Below are 18,457 nucleotides of genomic sequence, written 5' to 3' on the forward strand. Positions count from 1 at the left end.
ACCTTGAATCGGAGACAATGTTGCAGGAAGTTTCAAAAGCTGACGCTGGGAGTAGCTGGCCCCTTAACGTGAGCCGTACGATGCAACTTTGGCCAGACGTGACACTGACTTGGTGTCGTCGTGCATGCGAAGAAAACGCGAAAAAGGACAATTTCTTTAGGAAGGAGACAAAAACAACGCAGGCCTCCAAACCAGTCGTTTTCGCTGCGTGAAAAAGCGGCATCAGGCATCTATCTTGCGTTGGTCTGTCTTGCAGAGACAAAGATGGAGAAACTCTGAAGAGACAGCGAAGTAGCTCTCGAAGTTTTGATTGTCGCTATCTATAGTTCGCAGCGGTGTCTTGGAGAAGGAAATGTCGTTGGCTATTAGACTGTGCGATAAGGCAACGAGAAGAACCAGGTGAGTCAATCACGCATGGTGGAGTCGGTAGCTGTTTCTAGGAGCCGGCAGTTCGGAAACTTAGGCAGCAGACCTGGGTTGAGGGTTTGCTCACTGCCGATCGGGACAGACAGTGCTATCGAGCGCAAAATAGGGAAATGTGGTCAATCAATAAACTGCTGCAGTACAGCGCTGGCTCATAGGTACGCTTCGCGCAGGATTTCTCGTGAAGGTTATGAACCTTCGACAATAGTCTGTTTGCTGCAGTCGACTCTTTTTAAAAGAGACAGCTCACTGTCTTAGGCGCAGCTTTACATTCCTGCTTAGCCGGTTCTCTGCATAAAGTTGATGCTACTATTATATGCAAGCATAGTAAATCACGGTCTCTAAACAGACTCACGTGTAGTTATAGCTTACAATATCCTAATGCCGCAAACGTTCTTCGCAGATAACTTAGTAAATTTTGTGCGCCGTACTTTTCAGGTTTGTGGCATCAACACAAGCTAATTTCGTAACATTTGGCGACAGAAAAAAACACTAATGGGATGCGACGTATGTTGTGTAATTGAAGGCTATGGCACTGCCTGATGAGGTTAGAGGTGGCGTCCAAACAGTCATTACCGAGAAGTAAAATTTGAACGGCTTCGGAGACACCTTTGGAAACGAACAGCTTCGACATCGTGGAATTGACTGCCTTGAAGAGCTTTAAGGCATCTTCAGTGTATATCATGCAATAATCAGCTGCTACTTCCGAACATCAGACTTCAGCAGGGGACACATGTCCGGCAGCATGTCTGGCGCGCCGCTCCGGTCCCCGCTTCCGAACTGCCGCCCACTGCAAGCGGGGACACACGGAACGACGAGCACCGGAGCGCCGCTTCTCTCAAGCGCCGCACACAGCCGGTGTCAGCTTTAAATCACACAGCAGTGTCTCGGTGTATACACTTCACGTCCGCTCAGAAAAGACATAACAGCCCTGCTATCAGAAAGACTGCCTTATTCGAGCAGCTACAAAGCATGCCTGCGCAAGTAGCGAGGTTTCGGCAAAGGCCCCGCCTCGGGGCCGTCGGGCAACGAACGGCGCTGTTGCCTGGCTGCCCTGGTAGTTGCTAGGCCTAGAGCCTGTTTCGCATCGAAGCCGCACCGGACGGTGCTTCGGGAGTCGCCTGTGCTATAATAAAAGGTTTACTCGTGACATCGCTCTGGCTGCTCACAGCATTATCTCATAATAATATGAAAATATGGTCGGCTTCAGCAGCGGAGTTAGCGGACGCTAGGCGAGCAGCACCGCCACGGCGGGCAGCGGCCGCTGCAAAGCTGTTGTGGCACGAAATTTGGTTGTGTCACAGTCATGTAGGAAGGAAGAAGGAAATCACAAAGACTGCCCGCTATGCCCTAGCAACAGCAGCATGCCCTGCGCAAGAGCCGAGCTTTCGGCAACGACGCCGCTCGCGGGCGACGAACTGCGCTGTTGCCTGGCTGCCCGGATCGTCACTAAGCCTAGCCAGTTTCGCATCGATGCCGCAACTGAGGGCCTTTCAGAAATGACCAGCGCTGTATTATAAAGGTACTACTATCGTCATCGCTTTATTGTGGACCCCGTCTCATATGCTCGGTTTCCGCGCCGCTTTCACCAGAGGAGCTAGCAGACGCCAGGCGAGCAGCAACAGCAAAGCGGTTATAGGAACAAATCTGCTTGTATCGCAGTTACTATTTAAATCAGCCTCGGTATTAACCAACAATCGTCAAAAATGCCTCATTTTTTACATCCCTCTATCCCAGGGCGTGCTTTGAACGTTAAATAACAATACTAGCGCATTTTTCAGGCGCCGGCAGACGGCAACCAGACTCGCAGGTTGGCCGGCCACGAGAGGGGCACCCCTGCGTCAACATGACGCTGGCGCTCTCAGCGCTCGCATTGGCTGCCACCCCCTGCCGGAGCGGCGCGCCGGACGCGGTGCGCCGGCCATATCTACCCGGTTTGATGCATCCGGCACCAAAGGTGGGCATTTGACCTCAGAAATCTGAGCCTCACCTCAACATCAAAAAGAATTTGCCGACCTCACTCAACCTCAGCCTCATCAGTTGCGGTTGAGGTCTCCTTAGATGCCATCACCTCACTTTTCCTGAGGCCACTGCTGACGTCAGGTCGGCTGCTCGACCTCAAAAAACAAACGAAAAACAAAACAAAAAGCGATTAAGATATTTTTCAGTTAAAAACAATTTTGAGAATCCTGTGAGACAGGAAAGCAAAAGTGATAATGACATTTAATAAGGTGTGTACAGACACTATTGATGTGCACGCAACAGGAGAAGCTTATAGTCTGGTATGAACCCCCAGAAAGTATATGGCCTGCGGGCAGGGGTGTCCCATACGCGTTTACCACCAGTACGTCGGTGAGTACTTTATATGCGTCAAAATTTGGTAACCTGCTTCGTGTATACTTGTTCGTACTGGAAGCCTCTCGCTCATTCAGGCACGAACCGGCAATTGATAAACACAGACCTTCTACACCATCTACCAGAAATTAGTAGGAAGGGAGGGGGGGGGGGGGGGGGGGGTGGGGAGGTATTAACGATACTCTTTTCAGACGTGAAAAAATTTACCGAATATCAAGAAACGGGTCGTCGATGTACTTTCCAATGCGACAGTTATGCAGACGCATATCAGTATTTTCGATTTTCTAGCTCTATGCGGCATAGCGAGAATGCTCTTTTCAGTCCTCTGTATGTTGCCTTCGAAAACACTTAACAAGCTGCGACTGTAGTACACCAGCAGAGACACATTGTATTTATGTCTGTGTAGAAGCGAGCCGCTTCTTTTATTAATGCGAAAACATTACATGTGTCACTTTCAATGTCATATATCCGCAAAAAATTGTCCGCAAGAAACGGCACAATGTGACGTCAGGAGCCGATGAGTCACGCGACGAAGATGATGACGTCGCATAATTAATTAATGCTAATTGATATAAGTTGGTAACGCGAAGACTATTTCGTATAATTAGTGATGACATCATATGAATGTGGCGTCATACCAGGTCACATGACAGCGATGTAATCTGCCATCAAACCTAGTCACGTGACGACACTGTAATATGACATCACACCTACTCACGTGACTATGATGTAATTTATCGTCATACCAGGCCTCTATCCACCCCTCTTACACCCCCATTTCAAGATCCATATGGATCGTACATTATACAAGCGAGCATGACGCATTACAAAGAGTTCCCACAACCAGGTCCACATTAATGACATTCGGATTGTCCGGCAGGTAAACGCGCCATTTCTCATGTATGACATACTGCAAAGATCATGCAACGACAAATACCTTTTACTCTCAAGATGATGGTGACAATGATGACGCTAACGGTGTATCGTTATCAGCCCGGGGAAGTCTGATATACCGATAGCAAATTATATGTTGCAAGAATATTGATTAAATATTGTACATTACCCAGCAACCAAAGACGATTATTGTAAGGGAAAATAGGAATACCTACAGCTAATAATTAAGGATGACGATGTTGATGTTCCTGGGAGGTCAAGACCCTCCCCCGTTTCCGCCACTTCCCTCCAGGTGGCGATGGTAATGGTTTCGAAAACTTGGAGAATTATCCGATGACTCGGTGATCCCGCAGCATTTTGCAAGAAATGGCTAGAATACGTCTTCGAACACTGTGCCAACTATTAAAATCACATGGGTCAAAACAACTGGCCTAGAGTGGGCAGCGTGAACCGCTCTCTCTGTCAAGAGCACCATGGGTCTCCGCTCAAATTTCCCCGCAGCGAAATCTTTTTCCGAGCCCCCCGGGCTCAACACCGGAGAAAAAAACCCCGCCTAAATACTCATACGCCTCAACAGAATTCTGGGTACCATTTCGTCAACCGGTCTGAGGCAACCTGCTTTAAGTTAGTCACTTGTTTTCCTTCAAAGCTGAACTAATCAATGGTACGCCAGCATCCTCGACATTTTTTACCCACGAGCATCGCGTGAGCATTCTGCGAAGCCGTTTAAAAGGTGGACGATGGGTCTCTAAAAAATAGTTAAAAGAAAGATAACGTGTAGTGCCTGGTCGTCTGCAAGGCAGGGCACCAACCTAACTGATCCCATACGAGAAAAGGAAAAAGGAGAATGATTAGAAACACACAAACAAAAATCGCACACTAAAAGCAGAAGCAAACAACAGTGTGCCCCATCGAACGTCATATTTGAAGGCTTGAGACAGCGACTCAGCAGCACAGCGCGAGCATTTAATTAATTATTTTCGCACATCTTCATTTAAAAAAAGGAAAAGGAATCAGCTACCACGTCACCATACATCCATTATAGTTTAGCATTTTTCCGCCGCTCTAACAACGCTTTGCTGGTAAGTTCTCCTCGTGTTGCGGTGTTTCGGCATAATAACCGAATTTCCGAGAAGGAACAAGGAACCGGAGACGAAAAGAGAGGTTATTCGGACGGATAAAAAAGTGAAAGTATATTGGCATCTGCTTGCTTTACGGAACGGGAATATACAAAATTAGTCTGAGACTCGAAAGGGGAAGTCACTGTCAAAAGCTTCGACGATGTTACACAGGTTTTTCTGGCTTCGTGCTTTTTAAAAAAAATCACCAGGTGTCCTTGTTAGGAGCCGCCTGAATCACATTCTCTCGCATCTGCCGACTACTCCAGTTTCTGTTAAGTCAGTTTGTAATGTACAGGAGGATCCCCTTTATTCGACTGCAAGGCAAGGGCTATGACGTCATCGCCGGCAACGAGAATGAATATGAAGCAGTCTTGCTTGGGGGGATGTGACAGCAGCACTCCTTCCAGGAAGACCAGAGGGGTTTCGTCTTCCTGTAGGCTAAGGTGAATGGATATTACGGCGCAGCACCGAAAGCTTAGAGGAAACGGTGGCATCCGGTTGTCCAAATAGGGGAAACCGTACACTTAGCGTCATTGCATGAACACTGCGGTGATGCGCTGCAACTCCGCTTCGGAAGCGGCACTCGTCGGGGTAAGGCGCCGCAACTGCAAAAAGTCTCGACCTCAAAATTTAGACCTCACTGAATGACGACCTCACTCAACCTTAAGCTGACGCAGGAGGTGGAGGTCTGATTTACTGAACTCACTCACAAAATTTCGAGCCGTCACCGACCTCACTTCAACCTCACCTCACGACGTGAGAATGAGGTAATTTTGAAGTTGCGGCAGACCTCATGAGGTCGAAACCTCATGAGGTTGCCCAGCTCTGTCCGGCACTCACCGGCTTGCCGGAACGGCGCCACCGGACGCGGCGAGCCGGACAGGATTCGGAACGCTCGCCGGACATGTGTCCCCCTCTTTACGTAGAACTTTTACACTCACTTCATTTTAGGTGCTGTAACGTAATTTCTTCAGAACCCAAAGCGGCCCCACTTATTAGAAACACTTAATGATTATTAATCCATGTGAAAGCTGCTCCGCTCCAAAACAATAATACGTGCTCCAGCTTGACGGTCGTGTTCCCTCGGTTGCACACTTGCTCAACCTCTGATAATTGGCCAGCTAACCTTACACGTCCCGTCCGGCTTTGCCAACAAGAGTTCATTGTTATAGATTGCGCAGTGACGAGATCATTGCAATCGCTGGTTGCTTGGATCATCGCCACTAGCAAGAGCGGTAGCCAGACCTGTCTCCGGTGGAGCCTTGGGATGTCAGTTGCGATCTACAACCCACAACCGCCAATATTGTGGAACGATTTATTCATCGATATCAAAGCATTGGTCACTGGCCGATACGGATGGCGGCGCCCAAGGAGAGCTTCGTGAGAAGATTACCCGTTTTCCTCTCTAATCTTCCGCTAGCCCCATTTAGCGCTTTATATTATATTATGATGATATTTTATATTATAAAATAACCGTTACTTCGTATATCGTAAACACCTGTTATGTCGTATATGAACCAAGATTGTTGAAAATTTCTATAGTTGGTTATATCAGGTTTTTGATGCAAACAATAAAAACGACGAATTTCTCCATATTGCACAGAGAACTTGGCGGAATGGCGCTACCTTCTTGTTTTTAAAATTCATTGCACTGTATTCAATGTTTTAGCGTAGCTTCAAGTGGTATTGCCTAACTGAGGCAGACGCTGAAATCCTTCTGACTTTTTTCCTTTTTCCAGTAAATTTTTCAGTATCCCATATTCCCACAATTCATGAGATCCCAAGGTTTTTTGTTGCATCACGAGGACACTGATGACAATTAGATTGCGACACACAGCGCGACATCTTGACGTCGGTGCGCCCCCCCCCCCCCCCCAAAAAAAACAAAGATTACGTGACTGTAGCCGGGCATTCGCATCTACAGGAACTGCTATTGTAATAGAACATCGACTTCTTTCGTTTCGCCAAAAAAACTTGCTATAATTGTGAAAGTGCTTTTACTATCACCTCTTGTACATTTAAAAGCACTGTTGTTCCCTTCAGTGCGCAGTTTTGTAACTTAAAGTATGTATCGATAAGTAAGTGCATTCATAAACATGTCATTGCGAAGGAAATGCATTTTGTAGTCTCGTCTTACCAAAAATGTTGAAAATCGAAGAGCAGTTTTCCGGAAAAGCGGCTTTACAAATATTTCTACGGTAGCCGCATATCCATTTCGCGCACGGCACCTTCAGCCCCGGCACGGGTTGGCCCGGTATTGCACTGCCTCCGGGATCAGCCTGGGACTTATTAGCGCGCGCGCGTCTTTTCTAATATTTCCTCCATTATATTTCGATTCTCCTACTTTAAGCACGTGGCAGAGGTTGCGGCTCAGCTTGAGCCAGTGGGCAGGCCCGTGCACTTTCCTCTTCATTCTTCCTCTCAGCAACAGCAGCAGCAGCAATGGCACCTTCAACAGAAATTAGAACTGCCAGCAACCACCAATCGCCACTTTCTTTTTATGGTTTTCCGTAACGCGCCCAGTGACAATCATTAGATTGGTCGCGATGGATGCGAACGCCATTTTAAAACACTTTCGTGGCCTTCACGAACAAGCTCTGCCATTTGACGCAAGGGTACAAAAGTTTCATTATTGTCGCCATAGCTCATCGGCAATTTTTTTAATCGCCTGTGTAAAGAGCGTGACCTAAATGTTCAGAACGGCCGCCTTGAAAACGGTATATCTTGTGATTCAGCAGCGTGCTAGGTTTTGCACTGCAGACGATCTAGGCAGCAAGGACCCTAAGCATGCCGCCTCATCATACGTATTTTGTACAGAGGGTGATAACATGAGGAACCAGCACAGATCAGCGGTGGCAGCGCTTCGGCTAATTTCCTATTTGAGACCATTTTGCTGAAGCAAGCTACCGTTTTGAAGATGGTATTTACGGTCCCGACGTTTTTGGCAAAAATTTTGGGTTAGCACATCATTTTGGCACGATTTGATATTAGCTCCACTGGGAAGGGGTCTCCCGACTTTCTCCCAATAGCGTACCCAAGTATCGGGCCTAAAGTGATTATTTTCTGCCGGAAACTTGCAGGATTGTGATGATATCACGCTAATTTATACAGACACCACATACACAATACAGTAACAGGCGCATCAAGCATCGCGTCGCCGCGCTTCGCGCTTGTTCCTTTTTTGTGCATGTGGTATCCGTATGGTAGCACGACATCTCCACTATGAATTACCAATTAGTCCCCGCTCTTGCCTTGTTTACCTGCAGGAGCCAGAAGTATAAATTTTTCAGAAGTGTTTGGTATTCTATGTTTAATAATTCTGTTTAAGCCAAAGTTTCTTAAACAGATTTATTATTGAACAGACGCATGCCTTTGCAAGAATTGTTCACATTTACCTCGAAAGCTCGGTTACTTAAATAAACTTTTGTAACACCTTAAACACATTAACGAGGTTCATATTGGTAAAAAGTAAGTTTACTTGGCTTAATTATGATATAGTAAATTAAAGTTTGAAGCTTTGTGTTCTTGGCCGAGAAATTTTAAAGGCCACCCATGAAAAGCGGCTGTTGTAAAGAAAGCTTTGCCCGAGATGAGGGGATTGTTTTTATTCCGACTGCTTTTTTATTTAGAAATACTGTCAACCCTCAGTTGAGGGTCATTATAGAGAGGGATGTTACACATAACGTTCATACAAGAATAAAGCGCCAGATACAAAAAGAAATATGGACATGCACTAAAGTGCCCAACGGATACAACTCACGATACGATATACAGACTATAAGACACGTATTCAAATGTTCAGCCATCTGCCGCACGCACACAAAGAGAAAAAAAAAACAAGAGAAAAACACTTTGCAATATGCACATGGTACAGATTTTAGTATGGGACCTTGACTGCATTTGCAGAAATGCGGTATCAGAGCTGTGAACAATTTCTGCAGGCAGCTTGTTCCATAGCTCTATTGCCTCTGGGAAGATCGAACAACAGGCCGCGTGCCACTGAGAGTTTAGACTGTGCCATTGTAGCAGTGGCAGTAAGTGGAATGAATTACGCTAGCTTTGTGCGTAAGGCACCTTGACCCACAATTTATCAATTTTCCTTCTCGAATCTTAAAACAAGCCGAGAAAGAGCTCAGAAAGTGCTGTCAATATGAACTTCCTAAAAACAGGCTTTTATCCGCATTGAAAATGTTGCCGCATGGTAGCTGCATGTCTAGTAGCCACGCTAGTTATGACTGCCGCCACCTCGTAATTCCAGAATATATAACTGTGGGTAGAAATAATTACTCAGGGTTTGTTGATTATATACCACAGTCAAGTACACCTGTGAGATAAGTGCAACCACTGCGGTCATTTGGTTTCTCCTAAAAACAACCGTTGATGGCGAAATGATATGCTCAGTGGGGAACCATTCATTCCACTAACGAAATCAAACTCGCGAACGATGGAAAACAATTGAGAAAAAAGAGTTTGTAAGAAGGGCTATGGTCCGGAGCGCAACACAGGACTCGACCTATGCTAACCAATAAGTGGGAGTTTTCATTGGGCGTGACTTACCCATTCCAGTCTCTTTTCAGTGTTACCTAACTTTGAAGCGTTACCTCTCTCAGTTCAAGAGGGAAGTAATGGCAATTTAGAAATGTGCTTCACCACAAAAGTGCGAGTGCGCAAATGTGCTGATGGGCTGTAGAGGGTGCAGGCGATGGTATGTGTCGGGAGATGTGTCCTTGAGTTCAAAGCGGTCATTGTTTGCTGGTTTCCTTTAGAACATGTAGGGAATCTGGATATAGCCAAAGATGGGCAAATGATTTCGCTAGATCTGAGTGTCACATTAAACTCCTGACAAGTGCTGCCCGTGTGCTTTAGGTTTTATTTTACGAGTGCTTGCACGCTCAGTTTAAAATTACTGTTTGTAGCCTCTACTGTAAACCTTTATCTCTCAGATTTTTTGGCGTCTTTTAATTGAAATAATACTGACAAAAATACCCTTTTGTCGTCCTCCTCATGGCTCCTCCAGTTCCCTATACTACCTTTATTGTCATAGAGGTATTTGACTATGCGCTGGCCTGGCGTGTTTCCCGCGTATTATATTTGCTATCATAACTTTCTTGCCATCCGAGGCCTATTTACTCATTTTCATTGATACTGGAAATTTGCTCAATCCGGTGGAAAGCTGCGCGGCACAGGCAATCGAACCCCGGTCCTCTTGCATTCGAGGCAGGTGCCCCATCTCTACAACATCTCATCCGCACATCTAGAAATCTGCCAACCCCTATTGTGTTTACCTCCCCTTCGAATCCATTCTGATGCCCCAAAGCACCATAAGTTATCTTCCCTTCGCATTATAATTCCTGCTCATGTGGCCATTCGTTCGTGATAGTCTTCGCATTCTGACTCTTCCTAACATTAGTGCCTTATTATCCAAGGGATTTGGTTCATCAGCCAGGTACTCATCAACCAGAAACAGAATGCTTTGAATAGCACTAAACGATTCTTGTTGTGACCCTTTTTAATTCTCCGCCACTTGCCTTCTGTTAAGTTAGAATCAATAACTAGCATTGAAGGAATAATTCGTGTCATATGTACAACAGCAGCTGTCATGCATGCGTTCCTCTGGATAGGAGTCGTTGCTCTCAGGTTCTGGTTAACTTTTTCTGGAGGACTTGAACTGTCCATTGTTCTAATAATTAACAAAACTCCAAAAAGTGCGAGCGCTCTGAAGTTTAGAGAAGAATGAAAGTAGGCGCGGCATCCGCTCAATCTGTGACGATCTTGGAAAAGGCGTCAAGTACGCCGCTGCGCACTGCCACCTAGTGGCTCTCTAAAGAACCGATCATCCCGTCTTCTGTACCGCATCTCCAGGTATTACAGCTTCGCAGGAAGAGTAGAGGGCGTGCCTTGTTTCTCTCACACTGCTGCGGAGGGGGGCCCGGATGTCCGACACAGAGGATGCACCTTATAAGCAGCGCCGGCACTTTCACCTCGGCTTCACTCGCTGGAAGGATTTGCCGCCATGAGGACGTCCGTGCTGCTCGCGCTCCTTGTGGGCGCCTTAGTCGTGGCCAACGCCGAAGAGTCCCACAGTGAGTTCCTTTTGTACTGTGTTCGCCGGGAAGCAGAATAACCGGGCTCCACTTCTCTTAATTCGTACCAAAACGGTGTATGTTTTAAAAAGTGGCGCGAGGTGTTCCGGGACTAGTCATTTCTATTCGCATCGACTGACTAGGGAGTAAATGTCCCACTTTACAGTATATAAAATGCATTTATTCCTTGGATTTCTTTAATTGTGTCTGGAAAGCTGATTGGTTGCCTATTATATAAAATAGTTAGAAAAAAATGTTATTCTCCACGCCCGGAACACCGGCATAAAAATATTTCGAAAACTTCTTTCTCAGCGCATGATAGAAATAATGGGCTAGTAAAGAAAGCAGTATCGTTAGCGATTGTTTCTTTGGGGGTCACATAAAGCCTTCTCCAAGTGTAGGGAGCAAGTTTTCGGAAAGATATGAGCGCCTTTAGAAGACGGTAATTCATTCACGACCGCTGCAACGCTCGTTCTATGATTGCCGTCTGGCACAGTTGTATGATTTTGAAGGCAAAATAAAAAATGATAACATAGTTTCAAAGCGAGTGCCGACGCGCTATTCAGAGCGTATGGTGCGGCTATTGTCTGAACGATAGGCCACTTTTCCGGCTTGTTTACATTGTAACGCAATGCAACAAACAGCAAGGCAAGCGAGAAAGAAAGTTTGCAAAATACAGTTCGAATAAAAAGAGAGGAAAGGGTAGAGTTAAACCTCTCGGGCTCCTGTTTCTATACAGCATCCACTCAGACCTCAGGATGCAACTCGAAGCATATCAGTTGCTTACTGGTGCCTTACAAGAGCGCAAGATGAGTTTCTAAAATAAGCCGCCGCGCTGGTCAGTGGTTACGGCGCTCGGCTGCTGACTCGAAAGAGGCTTGATAGAGGCGAATTTTGATAGAGGCGAAATTCGAGAAGCCCGTGTACTGTGCCATTTCAGTGCACGGTAAAAAACCCCAAGTGGTCGAAATTTCAAGAGCCCTCCAGTACGGCGTCTCTCATAGTCTGAGTCACTTTGGGACGTTTAACTCCCCTAAACCATGAGTATCTGAAAGGGGAGCCAGTCAAAACAGTCGGCCGATTTTAAATGCATGCATTTGCCTGGCTAGCTTGAAAGGAAGCGGTGGTCTTCGCCACAAGAGTTCGAAGATTGTGGCTCGTTAAGACTCCTAGTGTGCAAGCACTAATCCGATGGGTACGAACCTTAAGCAAAATTGTCCGCTGTCTGTTCCATGGTATGCTCGCAGCTGGCCTAGCGAGAGCGCTCCGTCCTGCGGCGCTACCCGCTCATCGTCATCTCCTACGTGTAATTGATTCGGTGCTTCTGATTAGAGCAAAATCGTCTCTTGCCTGTCCGCAGCTGACCCAGCGCGCGCACTCCGTCCCGCTGCACTGCCCGCTCATCATTGTCTTCGACATAGCACAAATCTGTACTTTCACTCTGATTGAAATGTAGTAATCATTCTCTTTAGTTTTAGAGCAATAGCTCTACTTATATTATGACCCCCTCTGGCGAGATTCAGCTTATGACCTCTGGCTCTTCAATTTGACCTCTGTAGAGCCACAAGTGTTTCTAGTCACGTACATACGCCGCGCATGCCACCTACTGTGGAGAAAGTAGTCACGTATGCCGCGCTCGGCGCGAAGAGGAGGAGCAGGGTAGCGGCATCCCAGCACATACGCGTGCCGCCCTGGAGAGGAGGAGGAGGAGGAGGGTAGTCGCTGCACTGCGATTGTGTTAGCCGCCGCGGAGAGCTCTGGCAGATGTGCGCTCTGTCGGCGTCGCAGTGTTGCGCAGAGGAGGAAAGGAGGCATCCTAGGTGTGCTGCGTACTCCCTCCTTGGCGTCATACTCATTGACCGTTTCGAGCTGGAGAGCGTCTGACGGCATCGCATGCGCAGGGCATGAAAGTGGGCTCTGCATAGAATGCTCACGCACTTTGATGCGTTCAATGAAACGCTGCCCGTGTTCGAAGCAACGCCATGTCGCCCACAGGCGAAGCTCCCGGCCGGGCAACGTAATTATAAAACATTGAGACCAGCGTTGTGTCTATCTTTCGACAATCTGTTCAGCAGAGTTGAACCGCTTATTTTTTCTCTCTCGTCCATTCACCAAGATAATGTTAAGTAAATCAAAGCCTTTTGGTTTAGGCTAGCTGCCTAAACTGCAGTACACTTTTTATGGTGGCCATAAGTCGTCTTGTATGGTAATTTTAGCATTGATCGCTGTTTGAACTCCACTCGCGGACGTCAAAAAACAGGCGAATCATGTTAACTAGTAAAGTTCTTGCCTATATTCAAAATTACCTATTTAAGTACAACAGCGAGACCTCTGATTGCAAGTATGCATCTTATAATTTCGGAAACATGACTACCCTCGCCGCTGTGGGTAATCAACTGTGGGCCCTTTTTCGCGCATATCGAAGACTGCGTGCCTGAGGGGATCGTAAAGTGGCGTCAGTGAAATCACGACATGTCAAGGCGACGTACCACACGAATATCGGAAGTAGAGAGCTCGGGCTAACTCGTGTCCCGCTTCACTGCATGGGACTGATTCGTGTGCGTGGGTCCAGATTATCGAAATTTTACGGTTCAGTTCAGAACTTGCTAAACGGAACCGGACCGAACTTTAAGGAACAGAGAGGCTGTCACTTGGCGACGCCTGCAAGCTGGCAATTTCTTAAATACCGTCTGGTTGTCCCTTACGCGAATAGAAGATGTACCAAATGATAAGTGTAAAATCTGCGGAGAAAGGGCACTATTGATCATATATTCTGGCAATGTCCTGACAGGCGTCAGGAACAACATTAAAAGTAGAGATGCCTGGGAGGCCTTGCTGCGAAGCGAGTCTCCCGCCGAACAGCAACAAGTCATCTGCCTGGCGACGGAAGCCGCGAAGAATCACTGTAACTTCGCCGGTCTTTAGTCGCGGAGGCCACAGTTCCCACCCCTTGAGCCTGCGTGCCAGGGGCGAGGAGTAAGGGGCCTCCTATATCAGTGTAAAAAATCGGAGGACGCTTAAGCTTCGCCTTGAAGAGTGGAACACGACAGCGTGCTGCAGCACCTGCAGGGAGTCCACGGAACGCCATCACCCGTTCGGCGCGACGCCTTGCCCGTTAGAGAAATCGCTCTGCTATCTACGGTGAAACGGACGCGCGGAGTGGCAAACCACGTAGAAGCGTTCCCAGGCGCCGTGCCGAAACGCGCGGCACTCACGTTGCAGTCGTAGTTCGTCGACACATCGTTCTCGATGAACCCGATGCCACGAACGCCAGCATAACTTCCGCGCCGAACGAACGGGCAGCAAGCCGCAAGCTTCGTGGTGAACGCGCTTTGGATGTGCGCTGCGTTGTTCGCCGCTCACCGCGGGATTCCTGCGTGCCCGCACGGCCCCACTGCGCCCGAACGAGACGAGCGGTAGGCGCTGCCGTCGCGCGCTCTCTGTTGGGGCAGTGGCGTACATTGCGAAGAGGAGGAGAAGAGAGAGGAGGAATTTTTCGCTCACGACCAACGCCGCCGACGCCGACAACACCGGCTTTTTTGCGACAAGGGGCCCTTAACGCTGTCGCGTTAATAAAGTTCTTCACGCGACAATCGCTGCCCCGCCGGCGCTGGAGCAGCGAAATGGTGAGAAGCAGAGAACACGGCTGCACGGGCGGGGCAGCGATTGCTACGTGGTACGTCCCCACAGCGTCTCGCGAATTTGATGACGTCGCTTCGCGCTCCGCGCTGGCGCGCTGTTTAAAAACGGCGCGAGAAAGGGCCGAAATTTCTCGAGCCACAGCGACGAAAGCAAGTGAGTTTTGAAAAAAAAAAAAAAACAACGTATATGGGTATTAGTAACGCCCGGCTCCAAACCGCTAAATTCCTTGAGGCGCCCATCGGGAATAGTTAAGCAGTAACTATTAAAAATTTGGTCAAGCACTTTACAAGTTATTATGATGCGCCGGCATTTTCACGTCCACCAACATTGGCATTACATCGCCGTAAATAGCTTCTCTTTAAAAGAAGAACCTAATTTTTAAAAGTTAGTGGCGCACTACTCTGAAAGACTCGGTATAGAACCCTTTAGGACCACCATGCAAGAAACGACCTAGGCTTAGAGGCAACCAGGCCTAAAAATTCATTTCTGGCAATGTATATTGCAATGCCACACATATGGGGGACACAGACGAGGAGGTTTGCTCAGTAACTACTTTGCACTCACGGATGCAAAAAGTATTGTACAGCACCATTTTTTGTACCAAAAAAGAAATCAATTTATCTCTCGAAAGTTAATCTTGCCCAGGCAGGCGTCACGTATTCTAACATGATTCCTTTTGACGATAACGTTTGCATGTAAACGACCTCACGAGGAGGAAGTAGGTGGTGTGGGGGGGGGTCGAGGTTAAGTATGTCGCAAAGAGCACGAAAAGTGACTACCAAAAGTAATAACTTCCAAAAACAAAGTTCGTTGATGAAGTAGACGCGATCTTTATATGCTATAATGGCGTATTTTGCTTAACAAGTTTGCATTTGTAACCGTTTTGATGTGAAGGTTAATAAAATACTTAATACCGAACATTTTCTCCACCTTTTAATTACAGAATGGCCGAGCTGGAGCAACTTTGGGAAAAACAATGCAAGATGTCAAAGGGCTTTCGACCTTCAGCTGGTAAGCAGTGAAATAAACTTTGTGTAAGTACTGTAAAAGGTTAACGGCACTACAGAGGAACGTAATACCAAATGGAATCTAATTTTGTTAAGCAGTAGAAAGTAAAACTTATCCTGACACTTTATCCACCATGTACTAAACCAAGCAGAACATTCGCCTCCACCAAAAAACTTATTTCCTTTATTCAGTCATATCTCATTATTGGAGAGTACTTAAATATTGTTATACCACTAAAGTGTGTATTTACAGTGTGTATTATAATGATTTTGGGATAAAACACAGTGCTACGTGCGCTTTCGGCAATCAAGCACTCCTGTATGGCGTCTGATTGAAGGGTATTGCTATTCTATATCTTTGGGATCCAATTCACACCCATCGAGAAACAATTTTGTAAATTAGTGCTCAAGGGCATTAAGCGCATATATACCACGCACACAGTCATTGAAATCGTTCTTTGTGCCAGACCGGCACATGCCATGGTTTTTCAATGTACCAAACCTGCTCTATTTTTTCTTGAATTCAGCCCTTCAGGGTGCGTTGCCGGTACATCTGCAGAGGCTTTCCCGTACGTGCTGTCAACGAAGCTGATGGAGAGCCATGCGCTGTAAGTACATGCACTTGCATGCAAAGTGGTGCACGAAACAGGTTAATATATCTAGTGCAGCAAACCGCAGTTTAAAATTTCTGTGATAGGCCTCTTTGGGGTAATTTACGTGAATAAAAATGTGAGGGCACCAGCGCATGCAGATCTTCCTTGTTTCATCCCATGTAAATTTCATCGACAGAAGCTGAGGTGCATATAAATGCATATATTTTACATTGCATTTCGTACGAGGCAATAAGCGCGACACGAATGTGTCGGCAAAAATTTTCCGTGTTTTTTTAACTTGTTGACAAATATTTATAGACAAACCTTTTTAAGTAATTCATGTATTGAAACCAAATTAAGAATTAGGTGCAGCCAGCTAAAGCACATCGGCGCATTCTATTTCTATTTTTTTAATTTAAGTAATTCATTTGTTAACTTAGGCATGTAATGCCAGTGCACCTCACATAAACAAAGGAAAATGATGGTCCACAGTATGAATTAAACAAAAGTTGACTGTGACAGGGACAATATAAAACTGGAATGGTTACCAGAGGTGTCACCTTAAAGTCGGCAACAGCGTACTAGGTCTTTACAAAAAGGACAAAAAAAAAACATCAAGGAACACCATTCTTGCAATTCAACCTGTGCGTCCTATCTCAACAAAACAGGAAAAGTGTCCTTAGCGTCTGAAGTAACACGTTCAGGTACTAGATTCCATTCATGCCGTATAGGAGAAAAGACGATTCATATACAAATATTACGCATGTAGTAAAACTAAGTTTGGAGCTATGCCCATTTCAAGTAGATATAAACGTAGGTGGTTTCAGGTAAATATCACGAGTGAAAAAACTCTTTCCCGTTTTATTTGCTTGAGCAACGTAAGCGTTAAGGCGCCGCATATTTTAGTAGGTTGCCAGATGAGCTATGCTTAACGTGGCCACACAATGTTTGCTACGCAAAAGCTCCAGAATTTTTCCTGGCACATGACATCAGATTTTCCTGCTTTCCTTTGATCCCGCTTTCAGGCACTGTTCCGGGGAACTGGCAAGTGCCAGAACGGCCGATGCGTGGTAGACGGCTCCAACTGGTCTGTTTCGCGTCCCGGCACCGAGGGAAGGGGCCGACCTGAACCTACGCCTGAGACAACCACAGAGTCTGCAGTCACTGAACCCGCGGTGGCACCTGAAGTTACAGCTGAACCAGAACCAGTACCCGACCCACGAGGACAGCCGGAAGTCGCACCCGAGACTCAGCCCGAGCTGGAAGCCGCACCGGAAGGTTCATCTCCTGATGAGACACCGTCTGTGGAGGATTCTGAAGACCAACCTGAAGGTGCGCCGGAAGCGGAGCCAACACCGCAGCCTGGCGAAGCCGCGCCCGAAGTTGTTCCAGACGATCAGGCTGGAGCTGAACCAGCGGCACAGCCTGAGGGAGAGCCTGAGGTGCAGCCGGAGGTTCAGCCAGAGCCGGAAGTTCCGGAAGCGCAGCCTGAAGAATCACCGGAGGTCCAGCCGGAAGCGCAGCCCGAGGCAGAAGCACAGCCTGAAGTGCAGCCAGAAGCACAACCAGAAGCACAGCCTGAAGCACAACCGGAAGCACAGCCGGAAGCACAACCAGAAGCACAACCAGAAGCACAGCCGGAAGCACAACCAGAAGCACAACCAGAAGCACAGCCTGAAGCACAACCGGAAGCACAGCCGGAATCCGAACCCGAGGCCGCGCCAGAATTTTCCCCAGTAGCGCAGCCGGAATTCGTGCCCGAAGGTCAGCCGGGCGGTGAATTCCAGCCACCAGCTCAACCCGGAGGCTACGCTGAGAATGAGGTGCCGCAATAAAGCAGGTGGTAAATAAACTGAAGATATGGGGACAACGATTTGTCGGAAATAACTCAAGACATCAAAACTTGAAGACTGTATACTTAAAAAGTGCCTATGTCTCTTAATGACTTTTTTTCAATGTTCAAACCAAGTTAAGTTTGTGGTAGAGGCACAACATTTAGGTGAATCTTTAAAGATAAAGTATCTGCACTGAAAAACTGACTATTAAATGATCATAGCTATCTCTAACTCATATCTATCCTATGTTGTCAGCTACGCAATTCGTTGAAAAGAGCAGTGCCTAGAAGTGAGCTCTTGAATTTCTCTTTCATATAACTATTTAAGAATTCTTTTTTAACGACGTCTGATGCATTCTGAGTGAACTTAATTCAAAAATGAAGAACGAGTTATGCTGCTGGAGAATTTGCAGCTGTTGCGATGCCTGGCTTAGTTCGTTGATATTTCAAGGTGTTTAAATTAGTAACAGTAATTGAGATAGGCTGTTGATCGGCCAAGAAGCAA

The 18,457-nt window shown here is 46.8% G+C and overlaps 1 protein-coding gene across 1 annotated transcript; it reads left to right on the forward strand.

Moving 5' to 3' along the window:
* Positions 1–10,762: 10,762 nt before the first annotated feature.
* LOC144121322 (uncharacterized) lies at positions 10,763–17,975 on the forward strand. Its single transcript, XM_077654488.1, has 4 exons — positions 10,763–10,876; positions 15,462–15,529; positions 16,053–16,133; positions 17,144–17,975. Exons 1-4 carry the CDS (start codon positions 10,807–10,809, stop codon positions 17,951–17,953), a joined length of 1,029 nt encoding a protein of 342 aa, XP_077510614.1. The 5' UTR covers positions 10,763–10,806; the 3' UTR covers positions 17,954–17,975.
* Positions 17,976–18,457: the final 482 nt, after the last annotated feature.

Source organism: Amblyomma americanum, chromosome 2 (assembly GCF_052857255.1).
Source record: "Amblyomma americanum isolate KBUSLIRL-KWMA chromosome 2, ASM5285725v1, whole genome shotgun sequence".
NCBI classification, from domain to species: Eukaryota; Metazoa; Arthropoda; class Arachnida; order Ixodida; family Ixodidae; genus Amblyomma; species Amblyomma americanum.

Coding starts and splice junctions, on each gene's coding strand:
- LOC144121322 (XM_077654488.1), top strand. CDS start 10,807: ATGAGGACGTCCGTGCTGCTCGCGCTCCTTGTGGGCGCCTTAGTCGTG. Junction 10,877..15,461: donor CAACGCCGAAGAGTCCCACA/GTGAGTTCCTTT, acceptor TTTTAATTACAG/AATGGCCGAGCTGGAGCAAC. Junction 16,134..17,143: donor CTGATGGAGAGCCATGCGCT/GTAAGTACATGC, acceptor TCCCGCTTTCAG/GCACTGTTCCGGGGAACTGG.